We start from the raw sequence: 26722 nt of genomic DNA on the forward strand, positions 1-26722 counted from the left end.
CTTAAACTAAGAAAGCATTAAAAGAAAGCATGTAAATGGCTGATGGCCTCTTCTGAAACTGGAACTGGACTACGGCGGCTGGAATGAATCAGACATGATGCTCCTCGCCAGCAGGTGGCCGGAATCTTCAAGGCAGGCTACTGGATTTAGAGTGTGGAACTTAGAGCTAATGGAGCTATTTTCCCCAAAAAAAATGAGTTGTAAGTGATAAGTCCCCTTATGTTCAGCTCCTATTTATAGGGTGGCTTGCCCTAATTTCTAGGGCTGCCTCTTCATGCGAAATGACAATTTTTCCCCTCTTTAGTAGTTGATTGTTCCAAGCAAGTCCTTCCTTCTCGTGTCCAGTTCCATGGCATCCATCCTAGCTAGTTTGCACCTATTCTGCTCATATTAACCAGTTTGCACACCTTTTGCTGCTTTTTCACTCGAATTTCTTCCGATCCTTTCCTCCTGATTTAGTACCTTAACCTGCACACTTTAGTAGCTATTTTGGAGATATTGTCCAATAAAGCACGTTATACTGACCAGTAACCAAGGCCTAGAACGAGACTCATCAATATCCACAGCCAGTAGTCAGCTACGGCTTCGAGGATTATCGTGGGATTCTTGCCTTTGAAATCGGTCGTGTACATCCCTTTCCAGGCGATGGGGCAGTTCTTCCACTCCCAATGCATACAATCTATGTTGCCCAACATCTTCGAAAACCCGTGCACATTCCCGTGCATCTGCATCAGAGCCTGACAGTCTTCAGGGGTAGGCTTCGGAAGATACCTATCCCTGAATATCTCAATGACTCCTTGACAAAAATGCTTGAGACAATCGCGGGCAGTCGTCTCGCCGATGTGGAGGTACTCGTCGAACATGTCGGTCGCTCCTCCGTAGGCCAACTGCCTAATTGCAGCAATGCACTTCTGTATAGGCGAGATACCTGGTCTGCCATTCGCATCCAACCTGAACCGGAAATACTTGTACCGACGCTCTAAAGCGTTCACGATACGCATAAATAGATCACTGTGCATCCTAAAACGCCGCCTGAAAAAGTTGTCCCCAAACCGCGGCTGCTCAGCGAAATAGTTGTCATACAACCGTTGGTGTGCAGCGATGTGGTCCCGGGGAACTATAGCTCGATGACGGATGGGGCGAGGTACCGCCGGCTGCTGCTGCTGCAAGGCCGCTTGTATCAGCTGATTTATCTCCCCGGACGTATAGGCCCGCATCTCTTCGTTAATTCGCCGGCGTACGTCATCAACATCCCCACCACTACCACCAGCATCAGCCATTTCGGGATGTAGAGAAAAATGTAGAATGAAAGAAAAGAAATTCGTTAATACAAGTGCTGCAAATGAAAATGAACTGCAACGAGCCGTATATAAAGAGTTTTGAAAAAAAATTTAAAAAAAATCGCTAGTCCGTGCACTAGTTCGCGCTCGTCCGTCAACCGCTAGCCGATCGCAATAGTAGACTAGTCCGCGCGCTAATCCACTATTGTGGATGCTCTAAGCCTAACAAAATTTTCATAAAATGGTTGTTAGTGAGAACCTGTCCTCCTTCCCATAGTCAGATTTTTATTAGTATAAGAGGTTCAAATCTAACCGCTAATTCACGCGCTAGTCCACTATTGTGAGTGCTCTAAGCATATTAATAATAAAACTTTTTCACTTTCTCAATTTTATTAAAATATTTATAATGATATTTTTCACTCCCTCCTCCACAGTAATAGAGACATTTCATTTTGCGCACTCATTTTTAAAAAATAATTATAAATAGTTAAAGTAGAGAAAAAGTAAAGTAAGAGAGAGAATATTGTAGATAAGACTCTTCTCTACATTATTCTTTCTCTTACTTTACACTCTCTCGACTTTAACTATTTAATATCATTTTTTCAAAACGAGTGTAGAAAATGAATTGCCTCTATTATTGCTGTGGAATGGAGGAAGATTTGAAGTACACTCTCAAATCGATAAAAAAGTAAATAAAAGTTTATAGACGTTTTGAAAAAATAAAATATAATATAGTACTAGTATTTTATAAACAGAGGGAATAGAAATTAAATTTAGATCGATATTAGAATTTTTTTTAATATTCACCAGCATAGGCTTGTATCTCGATAGCTAGGAGAAGTAATGGGCTATGCTAACCTTTTTGTCTGGTAAGATCCCAAATGAAGCCAAATACTACTATATTATTTTCCTGCCACTTGCATGACTTTTGTTGAAACAACATTATATAGATAGCAATAGTGGAAAATAGAGTTCATCTGATTTAGCCCCCAGTTTGAGATAGTCAAGAGAAACTTAATATATCTGCCCAATGGCCCAAAATTGGAAGCCCCTCTTTAAGAAACCATAATAATCAATTTAACTTAATTCATCATTAGTTGATTGATTAATGATTTACATTTTTACCTTTTCATTAAATAATTAATCCTCATTTTAGCTTCTTATTAGTTATCAATATTAATATGAGAAACTTATTCATACTTTTTATAAAAGCAAAAATATAATTTTATATCATATTTTTAAATGGATTAATCCTCGCCTAAGAATGTGTATGGCAAAATACAGATATTGAACGATCTGGCCCGCAGGGGCAGCTCAGTTAGTTCCGGAGGGACAGAATTACAAGAACAGATGTTGAACTATCACACTAAAACAGTTCTGGAGTAAGTCTGTACTTTGTAGTCTCTCTTTAAAGTTGGCTTTTTGGGGTGCTTTTGGCAAAATATTCAACCAGACATGAACTAGATTTTCAAACAGAAATATCAATCTTTTAAGCCTGACATGACCAACAGAAAAACCAAAAACAAAGCAGCAAGAATGGTGAATAACCAATTCAGAAACTGGAAAACTATTATCAGTAGTACTATAAAACAAGCATCTTGTGTAACGCAACGGGTGTTACACAATTACATCGTATGACAGCTACCCAAATATTGTGGCTGAAAACAACGAAAACGCTTTCCAGATACAGGTGTATACATCAGAAAGTGTGAAAAAATAGAAATAAACTCTCTTCTGTAAGTAGAAAAAAAAAATAAGAAGGGTGGATACTACTGAATCTGTACAAAGTGAGCATCTTGCAGCTGGCAATACGCTTCATCAGCTGGGCAGATCGTATCAACCCCGCCTTGGACTACAATACTGTAAGTGAAGATTCTTTTACAAACAAATCAGATGTTGGTGAGGTAGAATAGAGAAAGATATGACATTCTAACATAGAGATGTCTGAATGTGAATGTCAGATTTCTGTAATTCACTGCTTCATCAAAGCCAAAAGGAGACCATCATCTGCATTATCAGTGGACCAGAAAGCAAGGTAAAATTTTTATTCAGAAACGGGAATGTCCACTGAAGATATGATAGAAATGAGTACCTCAGCTAGAGGTTGCAAGGATGGCTCGTTGGCTGGGAAAGATTTCTTCACTTTCACTTTCTGAATGGCAATCTGATCCTGTAACAAACTTAGTTTCTTCCAGATCTCTTTCAACAGTATCAGCTCTTCCTCTCTCTCTGAAGCTTGTGCCGTCATCTCTGGATTCCTCTCAAGTTGATCAAAATTGGATTCAGATACATTAGTACGCCTTCTTGGTTTGACAAAAGCAACGTCACCACTTGCTGTAGGTTGGACAATCCCGCGATCAATAGCAGCAATATCACTTGGTTTACATAGATTTTTGTCGTGGTCAGTCGAGTCCAGTAGCTTCTTCAGCCAGTCAGGTTCATTTTTGGCAATCTTTTTCACAGATTCGGGATCTTGGCTAGCTTGACAAACTTTGCTTGATGGTTGAGCTTCGTCTCGGATCTCAAGGATCTCACTGGCTTTGCCAGCTTCATAAGATATGGGTAACTGGTCAACCTGCGGAACCTCAAAGACATCATGTACCATTGGAGGACGAGGGGAATGAACAGCTTTAGTGTCTTGTGATGAATCTCCTGAATATGAAGATAGATTTGCTAGACTTGGCTTTTTAGAAATGGCTGGAGTCAGGGCTTCACTAACAGAGCCTGTTACGTTAGCTCCTGTCATATCTTTTACCAAAACCTCTAACTCCTTTATCTGCTCGGCATAAGAAAACATGCCTTCATGAGTTGAACCATCAACCTTCCTCTCTGAACCTGAGACAAACGAGGAACACTCGTTTGTTTCCTGGCCCGACTGTTCCTCCTCTACAGGCTTAGAAAATACATCTACATCTACATTAGTGGAACCTTCTAAGTCGAGCAAAGCCTTCTTGCATTTCAAGTGAAGGCATGTTTCTCCGGATACACATTCGTGTCTGTGCAATAGGTTTTCAGGAATGTTCATATCATCACCAGAAGGAACATCGAAACCCATGCTCATCAGCTGATACCTATACGTTTGGACTTGATAATCTAACTCGGCCACCTCCATTTCTTTCTCGGTGATCATATCTTCAATTAATGCGAAAGATTCCTCAGCATGACACATCCTTTCCTCCGCCAATCTCTTATACTGCTCCGCCTCCATTTTGACCGCAGCCTTCTCTCCTTGTAGACGCAATATCACAGATAAAGCTTCACTGGCTGCAGTGGCAGAAGCTTCTCTTTCTGCATCCAACTCAACGTAAAGCTTCTGCAGAAGCTTCTGCTGAGCACAAAGTGCGTCCTTAAGTGAAGTAATCTCTGATTCGGACATCACTGTGCAGATGTTAGCCATCTCCAGGTGTATAAACAACTAGCCTTGTATCTGGAGATACAAGGTGAAATCCACATTAGTACTAGTTACGTATTCAATTTAACTTAATAATGATGATACTCATGTTTGTTCAAATCCCTTCTCCTTCCTAATGCCCCTATGTTAACGATTCAAATGCATGCACATGTGCAGACATATGCATGTACGTATACTTATATAGGAAAATGTTCAAATGAGAATCTTATATATACATATTTGTAATGTTATTCATAGGATTAACATACAACGATGAAGAAATTATTCTCACCTATTTCTCTGGGATAAAGATCAGAATCACTCAAAAATGGGGTAGCCCTCGAAGCACAAAGTTTAGATGTTTTTATATAAAGAAAAGAAGATCGCATGGAAGAAGAATCAAAGCAATCAAAAGGATCTTGGTTCAAGAGCAAATATTTTCTTGAACCATATAACAAAAGCTAAAAGACAAACTCTAGGATTCCAAGAATGAGAAAAAAGTCCCAAACAATAAGAAAAGAAACCCAGTCAACAAGAGGAATGCATGAAGATGGAAACGGCTACAAGATTTACAAGTATGTAAGGTGAAAATCTTGAAGAAAGGCTTAGAACAAAATTTCTGAAACTGAAATTGAATTGCAAATTGAAACAAAAAGATCAAGTGGTTGATGAGCACTCTTTTGTAACGAGATTCTTGTATTTCCTTTTACAAAAAAAAAACTGGCTTAGATTTCATCAGATCTTAACCAAAACCAACCACCCAAACATGCCTTTTTCTTTGTTATAAAGAGAAGTTATATTTTTTAGCTCAAATGTCTAAGGCATGCGGCAGATTTTGGCAGGGGAATTTAAGCTCTTGAAAATTGGAAGTGACATAAAAAATATATTTCATAAGCTTAACTCCATTCTGCCAAAATCAGCATGGACGTATTCTAAACCAGACTCGTTTTCCTTCACTAGTTTTTAACAGCACTTTTCCTCCCTTTGAGAAGAGATTTGTTGATATTACATGGTGATTACCACCACTAATTTCCTTTTGAGGTGATAACTCTAAATAAATATGTGATGGTTGAGACCATTGCGGAAAATCAAATAACAGAATGGATATGAAAATTTTTTGCAAAGACAGCTATGTAATTACTAGCATAGTTTTTCCTATTGATTTATATGATGTTGATCTATATTGCTGTAAAATGTAAATCAAACATATAAATTAAACAAATATAAGATGAAATGTAAATATGTAATATAGTATCCAGATTGTGTCTATCCAATCAATTGCAAAACCCATCACAAACTATAAGGCCACATTCTAATACTTCTGAATTCAAATATGCTACATGTTCAGTTTGAAAGATCATATCTCCATGATTAAATTTTTATTATGTTTGGTTCATGAGATTGAATCTCACAATTTAGTCCTAGATGGATAATCATATGATAATAAGTCATTCTCACATCTCTCCAACTAAAATAATCCCACAACTTAATCCCAACCGAACGACACTTAAGCGTCCTATGTAGTATAAATAAATATAGTTATGTAAACACCATTTACCGTTACGGATTATCATACAAACATAAGAACAAGAAATCATATTGTATATTAAGCTACTTTGTAGTAGTATGATTTATGTAATTTATAAAAAGTATTTTTAGTAAACTACATGTACAATATTATTTGAAACAAAATACATTAAAACATAATTTATAATTAAATACTGTATCTTTTTAATAAAAAAAAAAGTTAAAACACTTGTCTTCTTGCAAGTCATAACAATCAGACACAAGCTAAGCTACCACATATAAAGAAAGAAAAATCTCAAGACAACTCTTCCACACAAGAATACCCCATTCAGCATAAGTTCTTCCACACAAGAATTAGGAAAAGGAAGAGCAACACAAGGTGCTGAAATCCAAGAAAATTATGAATTACAACAAGTTAAGAATTGATCTACCTCGCACTGATGGCCAGGTATATACCATACCAGCATGCCAAGTCCTGCAGTGTGTCCTGCATTTCATTGATAATAACGTCCGGACAATCGTCGAAGTCATAAACAATAAGGCCAACTGCATAAAGGAAATTCCATACATGATCCACTGATGAGGGAAATTGGCACAGAAAACATGTAGTACTATTTCATAACCTTTACATCCACATTTAAACTCAAGCTTGCACAAAAACTGAAAATTATCCTTGGAAATCTAGTCCATCGGTATAATCGGTAAAATTGCACAACCAGCATAGGTAGCAGAACACATTGGCTTTAGCCATACAAGCAGGGGATCAGTCAATAACAAGTAAACAAGGTTTTTGTTTGCATAGTGTGGAGAGAAGATATGTTTGGTAGAGCCAGAAGGAATGCAAGCAATATACTTATGATGAATACTGATTATCAAAATGTAAACATAGGGTTTTTTCAAAATGAAACGAAATTGCAGCCATTATGATCCAATTGACGAAATTTCAGGTATGACTGAAAAGGTTCCTGTTACCGGGTTACAATTTTATCCCACAATCAACAAGGAAGAAGACCATCAGACAATCAAAAGCAGAGAAAAACACACTGATGCAGTTAAGAAGTAGAAATATGAAGGCTGCGTACATTTGCACTTCTCTTGGGAGTAGACATGAATGAGTTGCTGCGCCGTTGCTTTTCCATCTTATTTCTTCTTATTTCTGTTTAAACAGTTGAGGAATATGTGGAGCAGTAGAGGTGTAGAGACTTCAAATTTTTGCCTTTAGTTATTACATCTAATCAGGAAATCTTATGTTCAACTGGAAATAGATTATGATTAGCATATAATTATCAATTTAATGGAGTATTAAAATATTTATGAGATACTCCGTAGTTTTATACTACTCCCTTCGTCCCATAAAATTAAAGACATTTGGGACTACATGAGTTTTAATGCAAGAGAAAAATAGCAAGAAAAAATAATTTGAGTATTGTTAGTGGATTATATTGGACCGAAAGGGAATATTTTTTAGGATTTTTAATTTTTAACAATTTTCAAGGTTTTTAGCTTTAAATATTTTATGTATATTTTCTACTTTTTTAGTGAAGTAATTTTGCTATATAAGTACGTATTTTCAATTTATAATAATTTATAATTATCGCTAAATATTGGGAGTGAGGAAAATTTTTGGGATGTATCTGAGGCTTCGCTTAAAGAGATCGCTAAAATTCTTGAATATCCAGATATTGAAATTAGCAGTACAAGTTTTGTGTCTTGATTTTGGTGATTTTTAGTTGATGAAGGAGCTAGGCATTTCTCTTTGATGATCATATTGTGCACTATTTAATAAAAATCATGCTAAAGTTTTGTCTCTTGATTACTTTGATCATTGAAGTAGTATCAATTCGAATGAAAATAGTTTCTTAAATTGGATATTTTTCTGTTTGCTTTTGTTTGGATTTCTTACAACTACCTATGAAATTATTTATGCAAGAGGTTATTTCTTACAAAAGAGGTTCTTAAATTGGAAAGTGTGTATGACTCCAATTTGAATAAAATTCTAAAACAAAGCCATGTTTATAAGACTATGAAAAACTCCAATTTGAATAAAATTCTAAAAGATAGTACTCTACTAGACTCGGAAGGACTTAAACCAAATCAAACTCTAAGATATAAATTTATCTCTAACAAATTAATTGCAACTATATAAATGGAGTAATAAACTAATAAATCTCTAAGATAAAAAACCTTTTATGGTTACTAGTTCTACTATGCATTCAAGATGAAAATGTGTATTACTTATATATTCCCAAGTATGCAGAAGTTGAGAACTGGAGACTTTATTCATGGAAAAACATCTGATAGAATTGATGGAAAACTGGAAATAACAGCATAAAATAGAAGCAACATGATTAAAGCTTTAATGTTAAATCAAGGCCATCTTCTGGATGCTGAATGTGCCCATGACGGCCTGCTTCGTAGTTGTTTCCAACGGCCGCTGTGGATCTCTCTTTAGGCGTACTTGCACCTCGTCCCATAAAGGGATGCGGTGCACCAGGCATTATTCGGAACATGGATCCAGGACCAGGGGCATGCATTTGGGGTATAAAGGGCTGTTTTGGAATAGTGCAAAAGCCACCAAATCTTACTGGCTGAGATTGATGCTCCATATATGGAATGTAGTGTGCCCTCTTATGGTGGAAGGAATTTGGACTAATGGCGTTACCGGGGCATCCTTGTTGTCGTTGGCGGGGTCTCTTTTGCCCGACCTTGTCAAGTTTGTGGGCGTTTTGATGCCCGCCCAGCGCTTGCTTGTTAGAGAACTTCTTCGGGCAGAAGTTGCAGCCGTATTCGGGCTCCTCCTCTGTTGCCTTTGGATGCATAACTGTTTCTTCTAAGGATTGGTTCAAATCTAGCAATGGACAGCCTTTCATCACTGATTTCTTTTTCATATCTTCATTAGTAGTAGTACTAATTTTTTGTGACAACATGTTTGAACTAGGAAAAGGAGATGTGAAATTTTGGGTAGGCTAATTTGACCTTTTGTAGAGATGAATTTGTAGAGGAGTGGATTAGATGGATGATAAAGATGGTAAAATAGCATAAAGATTTTCCTTAAACATTGCTTTACAGGTTTATGCCATTCTGTAATATTTTCAAGTAGTTTCCTAATAAAGCAGGGTGATGAATTTTGGTTGGATTTTCAGTTACCAAATATTGAGGAGAATTTGAATACAGTCTTGTGTCTATCTACACATGCCATTGGTGTTTTGCTTTATCTCTTAAGTACTACTACTATCTTTAACTACCTACCTTCACCATTAGTTGGCAAATTCAAAACTAAAGCATAATTGTAATTAGAAATAACTATTTTTGAATAGGATTATGCTGATAATTAGTCATTTTAATTAAACCATTAATGATTACCTATAACCAGAAACAATGGATCCTTGATTGTTTAATTATAAGTACTACATGTCCTTTAAAGTAAAAAAAATGTTCGTTCGATTGTTTTGTTGTTTTAAGATTAATATGTACTTACAATTAAAGTAAAAATGTTAGTGTCAGCTGGATTTCTGTCATACTTAGTTCATATCTCTGACCCATCTCCCAAACCATTGGATTTATTTGTTAATAAACATAATTTACAAATAAATTAGTGTAATGCTAATGTTTCCAAGTATGGGCTTATCAAGACTAGGACCGTTCATGAACTGAATTGAATCCCCAGTGAATACCATATTATTTTATTTGTGTTCGGCAATATTCTCATTATTTTATTGGTAATTGAATTCAAAGGATGGATGATTCGTATATGGTTATTATAGTAATATTTGAATCTATTAATATATTCCTATAAGAAATTCTTACCTATTCTTGTAACCTTGTTTGGTTCTTTAGTCTTTTCCATAAAATCAGCTTTAATATTGCGGCATTAAATAAATCTAAATAATAACTATTTAAGTCATTTTTCAAAAAAAAAACGATAAACTTAACCTCTTTTCCTTTTTTCTCACTAGATTTTATTTTTTTTCTCACTCGATTAATATAATATTCTCTCCGTCCCATAATAGATAGCACACTAAAAAATGACACGAAATTTTAGGAGATGTTATTTTGTGTGTTAAGTAGAGAGAGAAAATATTATATTTATATTAATGCGAGGGGAAGCTTTTTCTAAAAAAAGAAATGCAACATCTTTTATGAGACAAACTAAAAAGAAAAGTGTGACATCTATCTTTTATGGGACAAACTAAAAAGAAAAGTATAATATCTATTATGTGCCAGAGAGTACAACTTTTAAAAATCTTTTACTACTCAGAATTCAGAAGAAACATTTTAAGTGAAGCGGGATAAAAAAAATAATAAAATGCACTTATTAAAATACACACAAAACATAAATTCTTTTCCCATAAAAGGATGTCCTTGCACCATCAACCACAAAACAATTAACCAAAAAAGGAAAAGAAAAAGTAAACAATTAACAATCACATCGAAAAAAAAAGGAAAAGGAAAAGAAAAAGTTTACGGCTGGGGCAGAGAATTCGGTCGGTTCGGTTAGAGACCGAACCGACCGATCGGTTAACCGAGTCCTCAATTGACCGAAAATGAAGAATCGGAACCGAAATGGTTTCGGTTTGGTTCGGTTCCTAACCGAATTCGGGTAGGTTCGGTTTCGGTTAACCGATGTAACCGAATAAAAGAGTATAAAACATTGCTGCTGGGATTCGATCCCTTGCCAATGGGTAAGAAAAACAGCCAGCCAACCACTTGTGCCAATTGCTCTTAACGTTTCATATATTTGTAAAAACATATTTATGTTTAAAATGGTGGTGAACTGGTGATTATATTGAAAATGCCAAAATCCAGAGTGAAGAGAAGACGGAGGCGCGGGTCCGTGGCGGAGCGTCGCAGTAACGGCCGGTGGGAAGGGAAGCAGCGCCGGAAATTATGGTTGCCGGTTGCGTGGTGTGGAGGAGGTTGTGCTGCTCCGTGAGAGTAGAATAGGGAAGGAAAAGAAGGGCTGCATGATTAGTTTTGGGCGGCTCTAATTGGTTCTAACCGATCGGTTCTCAGTTAACCGAGAACCGATCCAGTCGCCTAGCATTTGGAATCGAAACCGAACCGATAGCTGACATTCTCGGAATATTGGTTATCAGTTAACCGAGAATCGTTGTGATTCGGTTCGGTCATCGGTTAACCGACTAACCGATGACCGAATTCCCAGCCCTATTTACAGCCCAATTCATTAACAAAATTAACGGCCCAATTCAAGAAGCCCGAAGGTGGGTTTATCGCTATCCAGTAACATCATGATTGTTAACCTATCAAGAATATGCATAGATATAAAAGGGGGAGTGATCAATTTTTAACTCAACCTTTAATTGTTAACTACAATTAATTTAAAATTATTAGATTAATTGTCATGTGTAATTTTATTTTATTATTATTTAAATTTAAAAGGATAAGAAAACTACCAAAATTAGGGTTTTTGAATAAAAATGACAATATATCATATTAAATATAAGGATATTGTCATCTAATATCATGAAACTTTTAAAAAGTTAGATTTTTCCCACGAACTTTAAAATTGACAAATAATATCACGAACTTTACCCCCGGTTTGTTTTTTCCCACGAATGAAAAAATTCATGTTATTTTAATAGATTGAGGAACAATTTTGGAGGGTGTGCTATCCTTCAAAGATTGAAAAACTTGAAGCTCTCAAAATTGTTGTCGAGAAATTTCGAAAACAAATTCGTATCATAATATTATTTATGGAAATTTTTTCATTCGTGGGAAAACACAAACCGGGGGTAAAGTTCTTGATATTATTTGTCAATTTTAAAGTTCGTGGGAAAAATCCAACTTTTTGAAAGTCTCATGATATTAGATGCCAATATCCTTTAAATATATCAATAAGATTCATTGAATATGTCAACACAATTTGGCATTGACATATTATGATAGCTACATTGACATTAAGCTGCTTCTTGAAAAATACGAAAATTCTAGAATTTTTTCAAATTTTGACATCGAAACATATGCAAGTGAGATCCCGTTAGAATCCTTATAAAATTATCTTTAATTTGATATAAAAAAATAATTTAAATTGAGATAGTTATAATCATTTAAAATTTTCAGATACTTTTAAAAGTTAGTTATAGCTAACTTTTAATCAATTGACATTAATACCCTAATTGACATTTTTTTTGTGTGTTGTATTGATACTCCTAGATGAATAATCTTGTGCACTGATTTCATGATCCAATGTCTATCATTTAATTGTAGTTAGCAATTTAACAATATAACACACCCCTACACAAATGTATTATCAAAAAATTTGGTAGTTGGTGATAGGGAATCCACAACACACTCATCCCCAACGACATTAACCATCCAGGCCAACCAAGGTCACGAACCCCCGGTCAGCAACTGCAACACGAGCATAGCTGCATAGCAACCCGAGCCCACGCTCGACAAAGGCCCGAAACAGCTGATCAAACCTTATCATACTTGAAGCATGATTGTTGTCCCTAAGCATGTGAAGAAAAAATTAATCAAGGCAATGAGTTTATGTAGACGGAGAATATAAATTACTAATTTATTTTACAATATACTAATGGAAGGATCTTCTGATTATAAGTCTATCAATCAGTCTAAAACATAGAAGAATGAGTATTTGTTCCATTATATTAGTATTTTCTATTAATTAATCAAAAAAAATAATATCCAATATTTAAAACTTAATGTTTAGTATGGATACACGCATCAGATATTGGGATAGATGCCTGGATGTAAAATGGGATAAAGATCGGTTTAGCTACATTAACATTTTCGGATAGAGGCGGACGCAGAAAAATATCCTAGTAGGAGCTGACTATATATGTCTCGTAACTACTATGGAGTATATAATTTCTTTCATTCCATAAAAACATACATTATTTTCATTTTTATTCGTTCCAGAAAAGTAATTATCTTTTTTATTTTAATTCGTCCTTCACTAATAATATTTTAAAAATTTTCTTTTGATCTCTCTTTTACTTTACAAATTGCGCTTAAAACTCATATCGTTTCAAAATTATATACTTTTATAGAACGAAAAGAGTATATACATTATTAAAAATCACAAACACAGCAACTATAAAAATGCACTAAACCCACAACATTAAATCTGTTGATAGATTTATAATTTGTTAATATAGTAACAATTTATTTAAAGTAGGTTATGAATTGGGAAGGAAAATCAATATTCAATTTAATACCGTCATGTATATCATCTGTTATATCATCGGCAAAATGAAAGAATATAAACAATAAATGAACAAACACATATTTTAAGATAACTTTTTCAACTTATATTTTAAATCAATAAATAAATTGACAAAATAAATTGACATAGTTTTTAGACATCTTTTTATACCTCCTCCGTCCACAATAAATAGAGCAATTTGTGTATGACATTAGAATTGATAAAGTAAGAGAGAAGGGAAAAAAAGTAAGAGAGAGGAGAAAAAGTAAGTGAGAAGTATTGTTAATGAAATGATGTGTATGATTATTATTGGTTGAAAACTTTCCATAAATGAATGTGCTCTATTTTTTGTGGACTGCCAAAAATGATAATTGTACTCTATTTTTTTTGGACGGAAGGAGTATTTCTTCTTCGCAATAACCGGCGGCCATTGTTTTCTATTTCTTTCTGCAATTTTTCTTTTCAGATTTCGTTCAGCCCTTTTATCATATAATTTTTGATGATTTAGACTTCAAAGACATTAATTTAGTAAGGGCTATAGATGGTTTATTCAAATTTTGGACAAGGGCTTAAGCCCCATCCTTCTCCCAAGTGTGTCCGCCCCTGTTTTCGGGTGCAACTATTCGAAATTTTTGGTTTAGGTATCCATAGATACTCGATTAACCAACTCTACTTGCAGTTGACACATAAGTTATAAGCAGTAAAACATTGTCACTATAATAACATTATAATACATCTTAATTTTATCATAAGAGACTAGTACAGTATATATTTTTATATTTAGTGCAACTCAATGAAAATTTTCAATATAATAATTTCTTATCTTCTCAATTTGAAAACTATTAATTTTTTTTAATTAATGTTGTCTCCTTATCCTGAATACCTTTTCTTTCTATTCTGACAATGGAAGCTGAAATAAAAAATAATTAGCATTATTAGTAAAAAGGAACAATGGAGTTTGCTTAAATCATAAATTTAGCAGGTATTGACTATGATATCACCTTGTCAAACTTATGATTGAATGACTCTTTTTATAAAGACGAGAGAAACGAAGTAAATTTAGGTGCAAATGAGAGTAAATTAAGTGCACAAATAAAAGCAATTTATGTTGGGTGTCAGGGTGTGTACTTACTTTTTCATTTATTATTGAACTTTACCGTAACTTTGCATTCGATGTTTCTAAACCAGTGAAACAAAATTCGTTTTTTAAGGGATCCAATTCACAGAAAATTTAAGTGTTTCGAGAGTTTTAACCACTTTGTTGTTTAAGTTGCCCCAGTTAAAAATTATTCCATATTAAATTGGACAACGTTTAAAATTAGTGAGATTCATCTATCATAAAATCTATAAAGTACTTTTCCCTTCCATCCTGTTCGAGCATCTCTAATAGCGGCTAGTCGATTCACGGCGCTAGCCGGTCGGCTAGCCGAACTACTGAGACTTACTAGCGCCGAATCGGCTAGCCATTAGGCGAGCGCACGCCGATTTGAAAGCGCTGGCCGCCATTGCAGGCTGGCGATCGGCGAGCGATCGGCCAACGCAATTTTTTTTAATTATTTTTTTTAATTTTTGAAACACTATATATTCGCGATTTTCACGTCATTTTCATTTGCACCACTTGTTTTAACAAGTTTTCTCTCTATCTAAATTTCTGTACAAGAACAACATCGAGAGATGGACAACAACAACCGGTCTACTCCGGCAACGAGCGGGTCTCAGACTCCCACGGTTAGGCCTGGGGAAACGGTTCTCGGTCGAGAACCGAGAACCGAACCATTTTTTTTACCGAGAACCAAAAAAATAAGGTTAAGGTTCGATTTCGGTTATTAAGTTTAGGATTTTCGCGGTTCTCGGTTCTAACCGAGAACCGAGAGGTTAGAACCGAATAACCGTTATTTTCTAATATTTAATTTTTATATATTTATTTTAGTTTTAAAAAAGTAAAAATTAGAATTGTAAAAAGGTTAAAAACCTAATTACCGCTCACAATATTCACACCACGCCGCTGCTATCACGTTCTCTGCAACTGCTCCACCTCCACGCCGTTGTTGCTCTTCTCTCCTCTCCACGTTGTTGCTCGGATAGAAGGTATGCTCTTCTTTTCTCTCTATGCATGCCGTTGTCCGAAATTTACTACATGTCTAATACTTCGCAATATACATGCTTATTTAGCAGATTAGTGCAATTATAGGAATTATCTAATGTATATGTTATATTAAATTATTTAACTTATGTTGCACAGCTTTAATTCTCGAGCAGGTTCCAATATTAAGTAACAAAGTAGTAGTATTTTTTTTTTAATTTCACGAAATATGTATATTTTTTTTATTTTACCGAATGTATTCCACTTGAGTTCAGTGACTTCGGTGGAACCGAAGACCGAATCGATCGGTTTCTCAAATAACCGAACCGACAAAGGGTTCGGTTTCGGTTCCTGCTTTCAGAAAATATGGGATTCGATTAACCGACAAATCGGTTCGGTTCTAACCGAACCGACCGAATCCCCACCCCTACCCACGGTACCCGTGGGGTCTGGATGGGGGCAGATGGGCGGACAGTACAACATGTACCCTTGGCAACAGTTGATGGGATTGATGGCGGGCGGGCAGGCGATGCCGGGCGGGGGGCAGGCCAGCGGCAGGCAGGCAATGCCGGGTTGGGGAGGTACGCCGCAGATGACGCCGCAGATGATGGGGATGATGCCGGTATGGCAGGGGTGGTTGCAGCCCGGGATGCAGGGGTCGCTGGGGGGGACACGGTCTATCGTCCCACTCTTGACTTTTTGACGGCTTCGTCTCACACATCAACCCCGGTGGAGACGCAGTTCACTGGGGATGACCGTTTCTCATTACAGGAGTTGGGGATCGATGTCGAGGAGGCGGACACTCCCGTTCCAACGGGGGGAGTAGAGCAGGGTTGGGCCGCGCCGAAGAAGAAGAAGAAGAAGAAGAACAAGAGGAAGAGCAAGGTGGTCGGCGAGTCGTCGCAGCCGGCTGTTGACGACACCACCGCACGGAGGAAGTGGACGGACGATGAGAACGTCGCCCTGTCCAAGGTATGGGTGCCGGTTTGCGACGATCCTCTGGTTGCGAACAACCAGAGGATCGTCAATATGTGGGCTAAGATTAGAGCAGCCTACAAGAAGAACTGTCCGCATGGAAAGGACTTCACCAGGAAGGAGTGCCAGAAGGCCTGGGAACGCATCAGGGCCGCGGTTGGCCGCTTTTCGGGCTTGTACGCCAACGCCCTCTGCATGCAGACTAGTGGGCAGACTGAGGAGGACTGCCGGAGGATAGCGGAGAGTCTGTTCCCCAAGCCGGGGGTTTATAAGGAATCCACCTACTGGAACTGCGGGGTCGAAGCTGGGTGGCCGAAGAAGCAGAAGCTGAATTATTCCGGCGTTTACAGCGGCAACAGCGGCGGTTCCCACGACCTCCCCCCGGATGTTGAGGAGTTTCCGTCCCCTCCATCGTTTGCTCGCCGCACTCGCCCGGTTGGCCAAAAGCTGGCGCAACGGGCAGCGAGGGGATCCTCCCCCTTATCGCCCCAGGAGGTCCAGTCGGCAACCCCCCCACCCGCGCTCACCTTCTTCTCGCGTCAAAAAACGCGAGAGCAGATGTACACGGTCTTCTAAAATTGGAAGGCCGCAACTGACCCCGTGGAGAAGAGGTTTCTTCACTCGATGCTCGAGAGCATGCAGGTCGATTTGGATGCCGCGAGAGCACAGTTGGGGGCTCAGACAAGGGCTCAGATGTGGAGGTCCCGGGTGGCGGCGGCGACGGTGACGGCGACGAGAGAGGCGAGGCTCGTGTGTGGAAGCCCGATTTTTTTGATTATGTGTTTTTTTTATTTAATGTAATTTTTTTAATCAATGTACCTTTTTTTTATTTAAATGAAATTAATGAATTTTCCCGTATATGTCTCGTAAATTTAATTCCGTAATTTGTCATAAATTTAATTCCGTAAATTGAATTATTTTTATTGTGGCTAGCCTATTTGCTTAAAATGATGATGTGGCAAGTGGAATTTTAGTGTTGATGACGTGACAGAGAGAGAGAGTGGCTAGCCTGTGGATAGCCTGTGGCTGGCCTAAAGCCATTGGAGATTAAGATATAAAATCTACAAAGTACTATTCCATCCGTCCTGCTAAGATAATACTCACTCCGCTCAATAGTAATAGATTTATTTTGCCATTTTGATACGTTCCATAGTAATAGAGTCATTTCCCTTTTTAGTAAAAGTCAACACATTTTTCCACACCTACTTTACCCTCTCTTACTTTTTTCTCTCTTCATCTCTCTACCTTTTTCATTTTACACTTTATTCTCTCTTTACTTAACTCACCTAACACAATTTTTTCTTAATCTTTGTTCCGAAAAAAAACGCCTCTATTACTATAGAACGGAGGGAATATATTTCTTAGCTAACGCAAGATTTTTGAAGTTATTGATTAATGTACTTATTTTATTAGAGAGCGAAAATATAGATATAAATATAGAGGGAAAGAGAAATAAATACTTTAATTGGAGAATAGAAAAAATGGTAGAGTATATTAATTGAAGAGAGAAAATTTCCAAAAACAAATATGTGTCATATTATTTGGACAAACTATAAAGGAAAACATATAGTTTTAATTGGGACGGAGGGAGTAATATTATGCAATAATAGTTTAAATGCCGGCTGAAGGTAAATAGTACTCTCTCTATCTTATAACAACAGTACATCTTGAAACGACGTGAATTTTAATACATAATCGATAAAATAAGAGAAAGATCGAAAGAGAAAATAATTGGAGTATAGCTAATGAGAAAGAAATTTAGTGTCTATTTTCACCACCCATCACACTAGAGCATATCCAATCATTTACACTAAACTCAAACTCAAAAGAATATCATCTATCTACTACTTCCTTCGTCCCACTCAAGATATCCACATTCTTGAGTAACACGATATTTTAGGAGCAATTGTTAGATGGAGTAAGTAGAAAAAAAAATAGATATATATTTTAATGAGGAGAGAGAAGAGAAATAGAGAGATTTATTTCTAAATATAAAAAAAAGTAAACAACTTGAGATAAACTAAAAAGAAAAGATGAACATCTTAGCTAAACAGAGTACCTCTTTTACTTATAAAATTTATAAAAGTGATTTGGATTTATTTTAGTGTAAATCTAAAAATAAATATATTTCACGAATAAAAAATGAGATTGATATTGGAGTACTATCAGAGCTGATTGTCTATCTCATTTTGAGTTTTAAAGTATTATTAAAGATGGTTTAATAAGATGGGACTCTAAGTGTGTGTGATAATGACCAAGATTAAAAGTATTAGGTTCGAATGCACTATACTATGATATTTAAACTAAAATTAATTACCTGTAAAAAATAAAAAAATAAAATAAAATGAGTTATTATCTAGTCATACTAATTAAATTGCTTTTAGGAATATTTTTTTTTCATACTTAAATTCCTATATCTAGAAAATGTAGGGGCTATTTCTCAAATATCTCTGACAATAAAATTTATTTATTTTTCTCTCAAAACTTAATTTCCAAATGTTCCAAAACATGCATTAGTATATACAACTACTTTTCCGAAAACTACTTGTGCCACTAAATAAAAATAAACAGTCCTCGCCCACTTTTACCCTTTTTGCCAACCTACTCCCAAGTCCCAGCCAGAGAAGTGGGCGCCACCTCAAGCAATTCCTAAGGGCAAAAGCGTCAACACGTTGCGTAAGGAAAATGAAAATGGAAAAGTATGTCAATCACATTAATAAATTTTAATTAGCTCTATTAAATAAATAATTGGGTGGCGCGAAAATAACCGGCGCCGGCGCCATTCCTCTCTTCCTCCTCCCTCCGCTAACTGAATCTCCCCCCACGTTTGTTCATTTTATTTAAATTATCATTCCCAACTCACTGTATTTATCCAAAATCTGTATTGAATCAGTTATTTAATACTACTTCATTTATACTTTAATTTATCTCTTCATCACTGTTATCTAAGTAACGATCTAGATATCATCTTAATCTCTCAGATTTTTCATAGAATCCAAAAGCCCCTTTTATTTCCAGGCAAAATATACAGGTATTTAATATTTTGCTGTTACTTTTTTTTTTCTTTTTGCGATGAAAGCTGTGTTTATCAGTTTCTATTTTTTGGTAGTTTGAATCTTCAATCAATTCGCTGAATTATACTCCAGAGGGGTTTTAAGGTATAATTTAGAAGGCTTAAACAACTTTGATCAGTATTCTGAAGCAGAATTTTTTACTGATTCAAGTGATTTTTTTTTTCTATCCCCCTTTTCAATAGCCTTGTTTTAACGGAGATGAAATGCAATCTATTGTGTTGGTAAATTTAGGAACAAAATCTGACAAAGCGCAGAATTTTTTATTTGTTCAACATAGATATTCATGTAAAATTAGGGATGCATACTAAACGTTAAAACTAGAATTATTTCTTTAGTCATTTATGAGCATAGCGATGTTTTTTTAAAGGTGGAATTAACTGTTTGGTTTTTGTTGATTTGTGTATTGCTTGTCGTCTTGAGTTCATGGGGTAGGACAATGATCTCTACCTGCACATGGTGTCCCATTGCTGTTACCATCACCCTACAATTTCTTTGTTTTTAGTTTTCTAATTTTTCATCTTTTTTATAGTGATGTTTTTTGTCATTACCTGATCTAGTTTACTTCGAGAAACCTTGTTTGTTCCAAGAAAAAGTTGAGAGTTTTCCATTTGATCCGAAAATGAGACTGTAATTTCTGTTTATTTACTTATTTTTTTCCTTCTATTAAGTTCTTGGGTGACAGCGATTGCGTGTGGGAGCATTCAATTACAATTAATCACTCTGTGGATGTGTTTCTGTGGGAGGGCTGGTGAACATATAATTTTCATTGAATTCCCTTTCATGAAAGGGAGTTGGTGGGGGGAAGAAGGGGCAGGACAGAATGGCTAATGTGAGTGTACCTTAATGTGTGTGTGAATTGCATATGCAGCTCCAACGCTGACATTCTCGTGAGAGCGACAATGGCTGGGGGACCGGGACTGAGATCAAGATAGTGAGATAAAATATCCATGAGATGCCATTCTTGGCCTAGACAGCTTTACCAGTGGTTGTTCTACTTCCCTTTTCCACCATTTCCAATTTCCGTGGATCCAAACTAAACCCACTAGCTTTTGTCTCTTAGTTGTAATAGTGACTATAACTTGTATTTACTCTTTTGCAATTGTCTTTCTCATTATAAGCCTAGTTGCTATGTGATCTGGGCTGGGGCAGATGGTTAGAGTAAATCCCATTTGTATTTCTTTGCTGGATTTTGTGGAATTGAATGGTTTGAGATCTGATTGCCTGTAAAGATGTATTCTTTTGAGAATCTTTTCCTTTTTCTTCATGCCTATTCTTCTTTTCTTGCTTTATCATGTATTGTATCTTACTTTTGCCTTCACATTTATCTGGCAGATTTTCAGAGTGGAAAGGATCTCCTTTAAGAAGCATTTGTTGAATTGTCAATAAATTAATTGGGTTCGGTGATAGCGTGTCTCCTAGTGTGGTCATGCTTGCAATGAGATGATCACAGACATTAATGAGGTTTAGTTTGCTCTATTTGGATGGATGTATGTGAGTCAGAGAAAGCAGTGTGGAAGCAATCTACAACAGTGACTTTGAGGCCACCACTTGTTTCAGCTGACAACAAAAATGGAGCCGCCACTCATAGGTCCCGAACCAGAGAGGTTAGCTCAAGGTATATGTCGCCAACGCGATCTGTCGCGGCTGCTCCAAAACGCTGCCCCTCACCAAATGCTGGGAGGGCATCCACTGCCTCAACCATGCCCTTGCCAAAGAGAGCTGTATCAGCTGACAGAAGACGCCCGACTATACCAACATCACCACGTAGTCCTTCTCCATCGACACCGGTGCAGGATACAGCTGCCGAAAAGCTCGTGACACCAAGAAAGACATCGGTTAATAAATCATCGCCAGAGTCTTTATGGCCATCTACAATGAGAAGTCTCCAGGTTTCTTTGCAATTCGATGGTAAGAAAGAAAGCACGATTTCTCGTATGCCTTCAGATCGAACTCTGAAGCCACCGTCAAATGTAGCTCGCAAGGGAGAAACACCATCTGCAAGGAAGCCCACACCAGAGAAGAAGAGAAGCCCTCTCAAAGGAAAGAACTCTACTGATCTGTTGGAGAATTCTAAACCTCTTGATGGTTTACCATCTTCTCTACTAGATCAACATCGATGGCCGAGCAGAACGAGCGGGAGAGCATCCTCTATCGCTAGCAGAAGTGGTGCTACTGAAAAGGTAAACCAAACTTCTTTATCTCAATCTAGGATGGCTACTACACCTTCCTTCAGGAGATTATCTCTGGATGGGACAAGCAGACCTGTAAGGAAAAGTGCGAGCGATCTTATTATGCCTACGTCACATGTTGAGATCGAAAAGCTGATGTTTTGTGGAAGTGCATTTTATGATGATTCGCAAAAGGTGCAGAGGCCTTCCTCATCGAGTTCATCAGAAAGATCATCATCGATGAGTGCAGTGGCTAGGACTCAGTCATTGCCAATCCCCAGATCACGCCCCTCTTCACCCTCGGTGTCCAGAGTGGTCAGTCCATCACGAGTCACGATTGTTCACCCGTCTTCTAGAGGTTCTAGTCCTGCTAGGATGAGGCCATCGAGCCCATCCAGACAACCTCAGGATACTTCTGTACTTAGTTTTATCGCAGATATTAAGAAAGGCAAGAAAGCTGCTATTGACATTCAAGACGTCCATCAGCTAAGGCTGTTGTATAATAGACATTTGCAATGGCGATATACAAATGCTCGAGTTGATGCTGCAATGCATTCTCATAAAGCAAAAGCAGAGGTTCGTGTCAATATATTTGGAATTTAAGCTGTTATATGTTCCTTTAACACACCAACACACTACCTTTTTCCTTGATTGTTTTATTGAGGTTCAGAATTAGCTAGTTTTTAAATTCAACTCATGGAGAAATTTCAACCGGGGTATACTAACTACGAAGAAGGAACTACATTTATTTTAACTAGCTTGTCTCTTTTCTTGCTTTTTAGCAAGTTATGTTTCTGATCATCGAACATTATTGATTGTGTAGAAAATATTATACAACACGTGGATGACAATCTTAGATCTGTTGGATTCAGTCAGAAAAAAAAGATCTAATCTCCAGCAGCTGAAGCTTAAGTTGAAGCTTTATTCAGTTTGGGTCAATCAAGTAAGACTTATAAGTTATAACTATAGTGACACTTGTATGTGAATTCTTCATGTGTTTAATACATGCTTTCCGTGGTTTCCATGGTTTGTTTGGATATGTGGAAGTTCAGTGCAAAAAGAGCTGCAAACTGCACATCTGTTGATTTGGGTTTTAGCTCAATCTCTCTCTGATGAAGTAAATTTTTCACTAATCAGCACAAATATTCTAGCACTGAACAAATATACAAAGTGAAATCTTTATCATGCTATGCAACATATAGAATTCACTATTCAACAGAAGCAATACGGAAAATTAAAACTGTTCAATCCTTGAGTAGGAAAAGAACTTGCTAATCCTGATGGGTTGAAAAGATCATGTCAGTCAATGTCTTGCAACTATTGATACTATTGGAAGGCTTATCTTCAAAGTAACTCATCTTCACAAAGAAGGCCATTATCCTAGCTATTTGTTAAAGAAAACGTAAAAATGTTCCACGGTTTTGTTAGGAAGGGGTCTGAATGTGGTATGTTTATGCCATCAGATTGGTTTAGCTTTTCAAGTGTTTCTGAATAAATTTCTATTGTATATTTTATTTTCTTTATAAGCTCGATTGATCTAAACTTCTATAATGCACATTTCCTGTAGCATACTTCAAAACCATCATTGTTTCTGTTTGTATTCTTGTCTGTTTTCCTTGAAATGGTATCATCATGTCTTACTGGCCACATATTCAACATTTGCATCACTTCTATATTTACTGTCTTTACCATATGGCAGTGTTTGGTTGATAGACTCCTTGCATAATTTCTAATTGGAATTCGACTTTATCAGGCGAGTTGTCTTGTTGAGTGGGCTTCAATTGAGAGGGACCATACTAACTCAATGACCTGGGCCATCCACGATTTGCAGGCTAGTACTCTCCGGATTCCAGTTGATGAAGGAACAAGGGTATGCTAGTTGACTAAATTTTTGTTAAAATAGTACTATTTCATTTGACCATTCTTTGTTTTTTCAGGTAGATATTAGATCTGTAAAAGGAGCTGTATGCTCTGCTGATAATGTGATGAAGGCTATGACATCCTCTTTACGCCCCATTCTCCATCAGGTGAGATCTTTCATATTATACAATCTTGTCTCCTGTATATGTTGCACTAGTTTATTCAAGTCAAAAAGTCAAGATACATAACTTTACCCTCTGCCATTCTCCTTGTGTATGACGTTGCTTAAAGATTGACGGTATAAACTTCTTGTACAGGTAGAGAGTATGAACTCCTTGGTAGCGGAACTTGCTGATGTTGCAGCACGTGAAAGAGCCGTGCTTAATGAGTGTGAATCACTTTTTTGTTCCATAGCTGCTTTGCAGGTAAGGGTTCCTTTCATGATTACTGGATGTAGTTTGAATAGATTTCCCATTGGGTTAGTGTCATCCTATTCTTCTTCGTCTTGTTCAGTGGTGGCTTGAATACATTCATATTCACATTGTAGAAAGCATCATACTACCTCCGTTTCACAATAGCGATCACATTTGGTGTGGACATGCGTTTTAAGAGATGTAAAGAATATGGGTTGGAAAAGTTAGTGTAATATGAGACCTACTTTTTTATATTGGGCTTATAATAAAATGTGAGTGAAGTGAGTTACCGGAATGTAGGACCTATTTACCATTTATGGTAGAAGTGAAATATGACTCATATTATGAGACGGACCGAAATGACAAAATGTGACTTTTATTGTGGGACGAATGTAGTATCATACTCCCTCCATCCCACTTAAAATGACACTTTTCCTTTTTAGTTATTCCCAATTAAAATGACACATTTCCTTCTTTGGAAAGTTTATCTTTCCAATTAATACATCCAACCACTTTTTCTCACTTATATTTAGATATTCATCTTTCTTTATCTCTCTATTTTAATATCTACACTCACTTTTTTTTTAATTAAACATATTAACCAATAACTTCTAAAATCTCGTGTCGGCCAAAAAATATGTCATCTTAGCCGGGACGAAGGAAGTACTATATAGTGACTAGTGACCAGAAAATTGAGATTTTGATAAAGATAGAAATGAAATGACAATTTCATACTGTTCCCTCTTTCATTCCATCTTATGAAGAAGGGCCTAGTGATCGGACATGGTTTGTTTGTGCAGGTTGAAGAAGGCAGCCTGAGAAGTCATCTTTTGCAAATGAAGCAATCTTGGAGAGGTGACCAACTTTCCCTATTTGGGTACTAAGATGATTTCAAGTACGATGATGCATGCTAACACACCTCGATTTCGATTTTTGTATATGAAATACTGTACAACATCATCTCTATCCTTATCCTTAGTGAATGTATATCAATGTTTCTACTTAATAATATTTCTTTTTTTTTTTTTTTAGTTTAGTCTACTTTTCTAATTTTATTAATTTGAATAGGTGGAGTATTTTGTAAAAAAGGAGAATGTGAAAGACATTGAAATATAACCAAAAATTATTCCGCGTTATATATCGTGGGCATCACTTGATGGTTCTAACTAACTTACTATATTTCATTATTGTATCATTTTATATGTATCGCAAATCGCAATGGCATCCAGGAATGAATTAAACACTCTTTGTTATTTTCCGCAACATTTCGCAACAACTAATTTTCATTTATTTTTGGAGACTCTACACTACATTATTTCAATTTTTTGATGCAGTTTTAATGTAAGCTTTCTCCTCCTGTCCATTTGTAGTAAATCAAATAAATTAATAAATTCTAACATTTATAGTACATTTTACAGAGTAACCTCAGTACTAGTAAAGCAGCATCATAGTTAATAGTTTAGCATGAAATGATGAAAATGATGAGGTATAAAGTTGGAATCCTAGCTATTAATATGGTGATTACCTAGCTAAATAAAATTAAAAGTTTAGTAAATCATTGTAAGTAATGATCAATAGAAAAGCAGTCAAACTAAGATACATAAAATTGAAGAATTAATGTAAAAGTATAGATGAAGATAGAGTTTGGTATGTTTTGGTGTGTAAACTGTATAGGAGTATAAATTTGGTACTCAGTGTTGGGATGTGGGAATCACAAACCAGGGCAACAAAGTTCGAATGCACCGTGGTCCGTGGGTGGAAAGATTTCGCCGCCCGTGCAAACTTGCTTCAGTTTGGGACAAAGTGCACCTTCATATTGGTAGATCCGATGGAAGTGCATTTTCTTGTTGTATTCGGGGATTGAGTCTTTTGGGGAAGCATTTTTTAGGGCATATAAGTATGAACAATGCGCATGAGGTCACTATTATATATGTGTGTGTACTCGTTTTGTAATGTATGTATGTTTTTCAATTATGGATGTAATGAAAGTTATTCTTGTGTTGCTTGTACTATGTCAGTTTCTTTAGTACCTAGTTTTAAAGAATTGTCTATGCAATTAAAAATTATACAGATACCATGATGTGAGCAAAAAATTGGTCTCCACCAATAAAAACTCAAAATAACTTGGTTGAAATGAACATAAATAACATCGTACCACAATTGAGTTCGAAATAAGTAGATTATCTGACTACTGCATATAACAAAACTATAGAATAGCCGATTACAATCCCATACAAAAACCACCAAATAGTAAGACATAGAAGTTGCTAAAGTAGGCGACCAATTACAATTCCAAATACAAATATTACATCAGCTATAAACGTGAAGACGACTTGGATATGGAGTAGGCAATCAACATGTACTTCCCGAGCCCGCGATGTAACCCTCTTGGTAGCAGCAGATCTCCATGAACAACCATCGTTTACGGGTTCTGGTGCAACCAGCAGATCTCCATGAAGTTGCAAGATTGAACTTAAAATTGAGTGAATGAAGTGTGATACCGTTTGCAATGAGTGACGGAAATTGAAGCCCGCATGCTATTTTTATTGTGATGCGCCAAAACGCAAAGGAACATTGCAACCTGCTCTTCGACGGTAACGAATCTTCCATCAATCAGGTCAGTCCGCTCGCGCAGTAGAATGCATAATCGACCAAATGTATTGCGATCCATTCTAAGATTGTTTATGCAATCAACGAAAGTAAGGCCTACCAGACGCGTTGGGTGGGCGACTTGTGCCAAAACACGCTCTAATATTCGGTAA

The 26722-nt window shown here is 36.5% G+C and overlaps 3 protein-coding genes across 11 annotated transcripts; 1 reads left to right on the forward strand and 2 right to left on the reverse strand.

The window, feature by feature from the left end:
- Window positions 1–2831: 2831 nt before the first annotated feature.
- LOC125197456 (uncharacterized) lies at window positions 2832–7369 on the reverse strand. 3 transcript variants are annotated; one of them, XM_048096194.2, is made up of 4 exons: window positions 7281–7369; window positions 6630–6744; window positions 3373–4643; window positions 2832–3287 (listed from the first exon to the last, which is right to left on the reverse strand). In XM_048096194.2, the coding sequence occupies exons 1-4, from the start codon at window positions 7335–7337 to the stop codon at window positions 3264–3266; spliced, it is 1467 nt and encodes a 488-aa protein (XP_047952151.2). In that variant the 5' UTR covers window positions 7338–7369; the 3' UTR covers window positions 2832–3263. The 3 variants fall into 3 exon arrangements, with proteins under 3 accessions (XP_047952151.2, XP_047952152.2, XP_047952153.2); XM_048096195.2 differs by having other exon boundaries at window positions 3373–4707; window positions 7281–7300; XM_048096196.2 differs by lacking the exons at window positions 6630–6744; window positions 7281–7369 and adding an exon at window positions 4964–5686 and having other exon boundaries at window positions 3373–4707.
- Window positions 7370–8546: 1177 nt separating this feature from the next.
- On the reverse strand, window positions 8547–9086 carry LOC125194673 (zinc finger protein JAGGED-like). Its single transcript, XM_048092918.2, has one exon. The coding sequence runs from the start codon at window positions 9084–9086 to the stop codon at window positions 8547–8549; it is 540 nt and encodes a 179-aa protein (XP_047948875.2).
- Window positions 9087–19197: 10111 nt separating this feature from the next.
- On the forward strand, window positions 19198–25112 carry LOC125196337 (AUGMIN subunit 8-like). 7 transcript variants are annotated; one of them, XM_048094818.2, is made up of 7 exons: window positions 19198–19476; window positions 20852–22263; window positions 22511–22630; window positions 23441–23557; window positions 23625–23714; window positions 23865–23972; window positions 24761–25112. In XM_048094818.2, the coding sequence occupies exons 2-7, from the start codon at window positions 21001–21003 to the stop codon at window positions 24842–24844; spliced, it is 1782 nt and encodes a 593-aa protein (XP_047950775.2). In that variant the 5' UTR covers window positions 19198–19476; window positions 20852–21000; the 3' UTR covers window positions 24845–25112. The 7 variants fall into 7 exon arrangements, with proteins under 7 accessions (XP_047950775.2, XP_047950777.2, XP_047950779.2 ...); XM_048094820.2 differs by lacking the exon at window positions 19198–19476 and adding an exon at window positions 20063–20504; XM_048094822.2 differs by lacking the exon at window positions 19198–19476 and adding an exon at window positions 20063–20501.
- Window positions 25113–26722: the final 1610 nt, after the last annotated feature.

This window comes from Salvia hispanica, chromosome 4 (genome assembly GCF_029641045.1).
Source record: "Salvia hispanica isolate PSC_SH4W2 chromosome 4, Shi_PSC_v1, whole genome shotgun sequence".
NCBI classification, from domain to species: Eukaryota; Viridiplantae; Streptophyta; class Magnoliopsida; order Lamiales; family Lamiaceae; genus Salvia; species Salvia hispanica.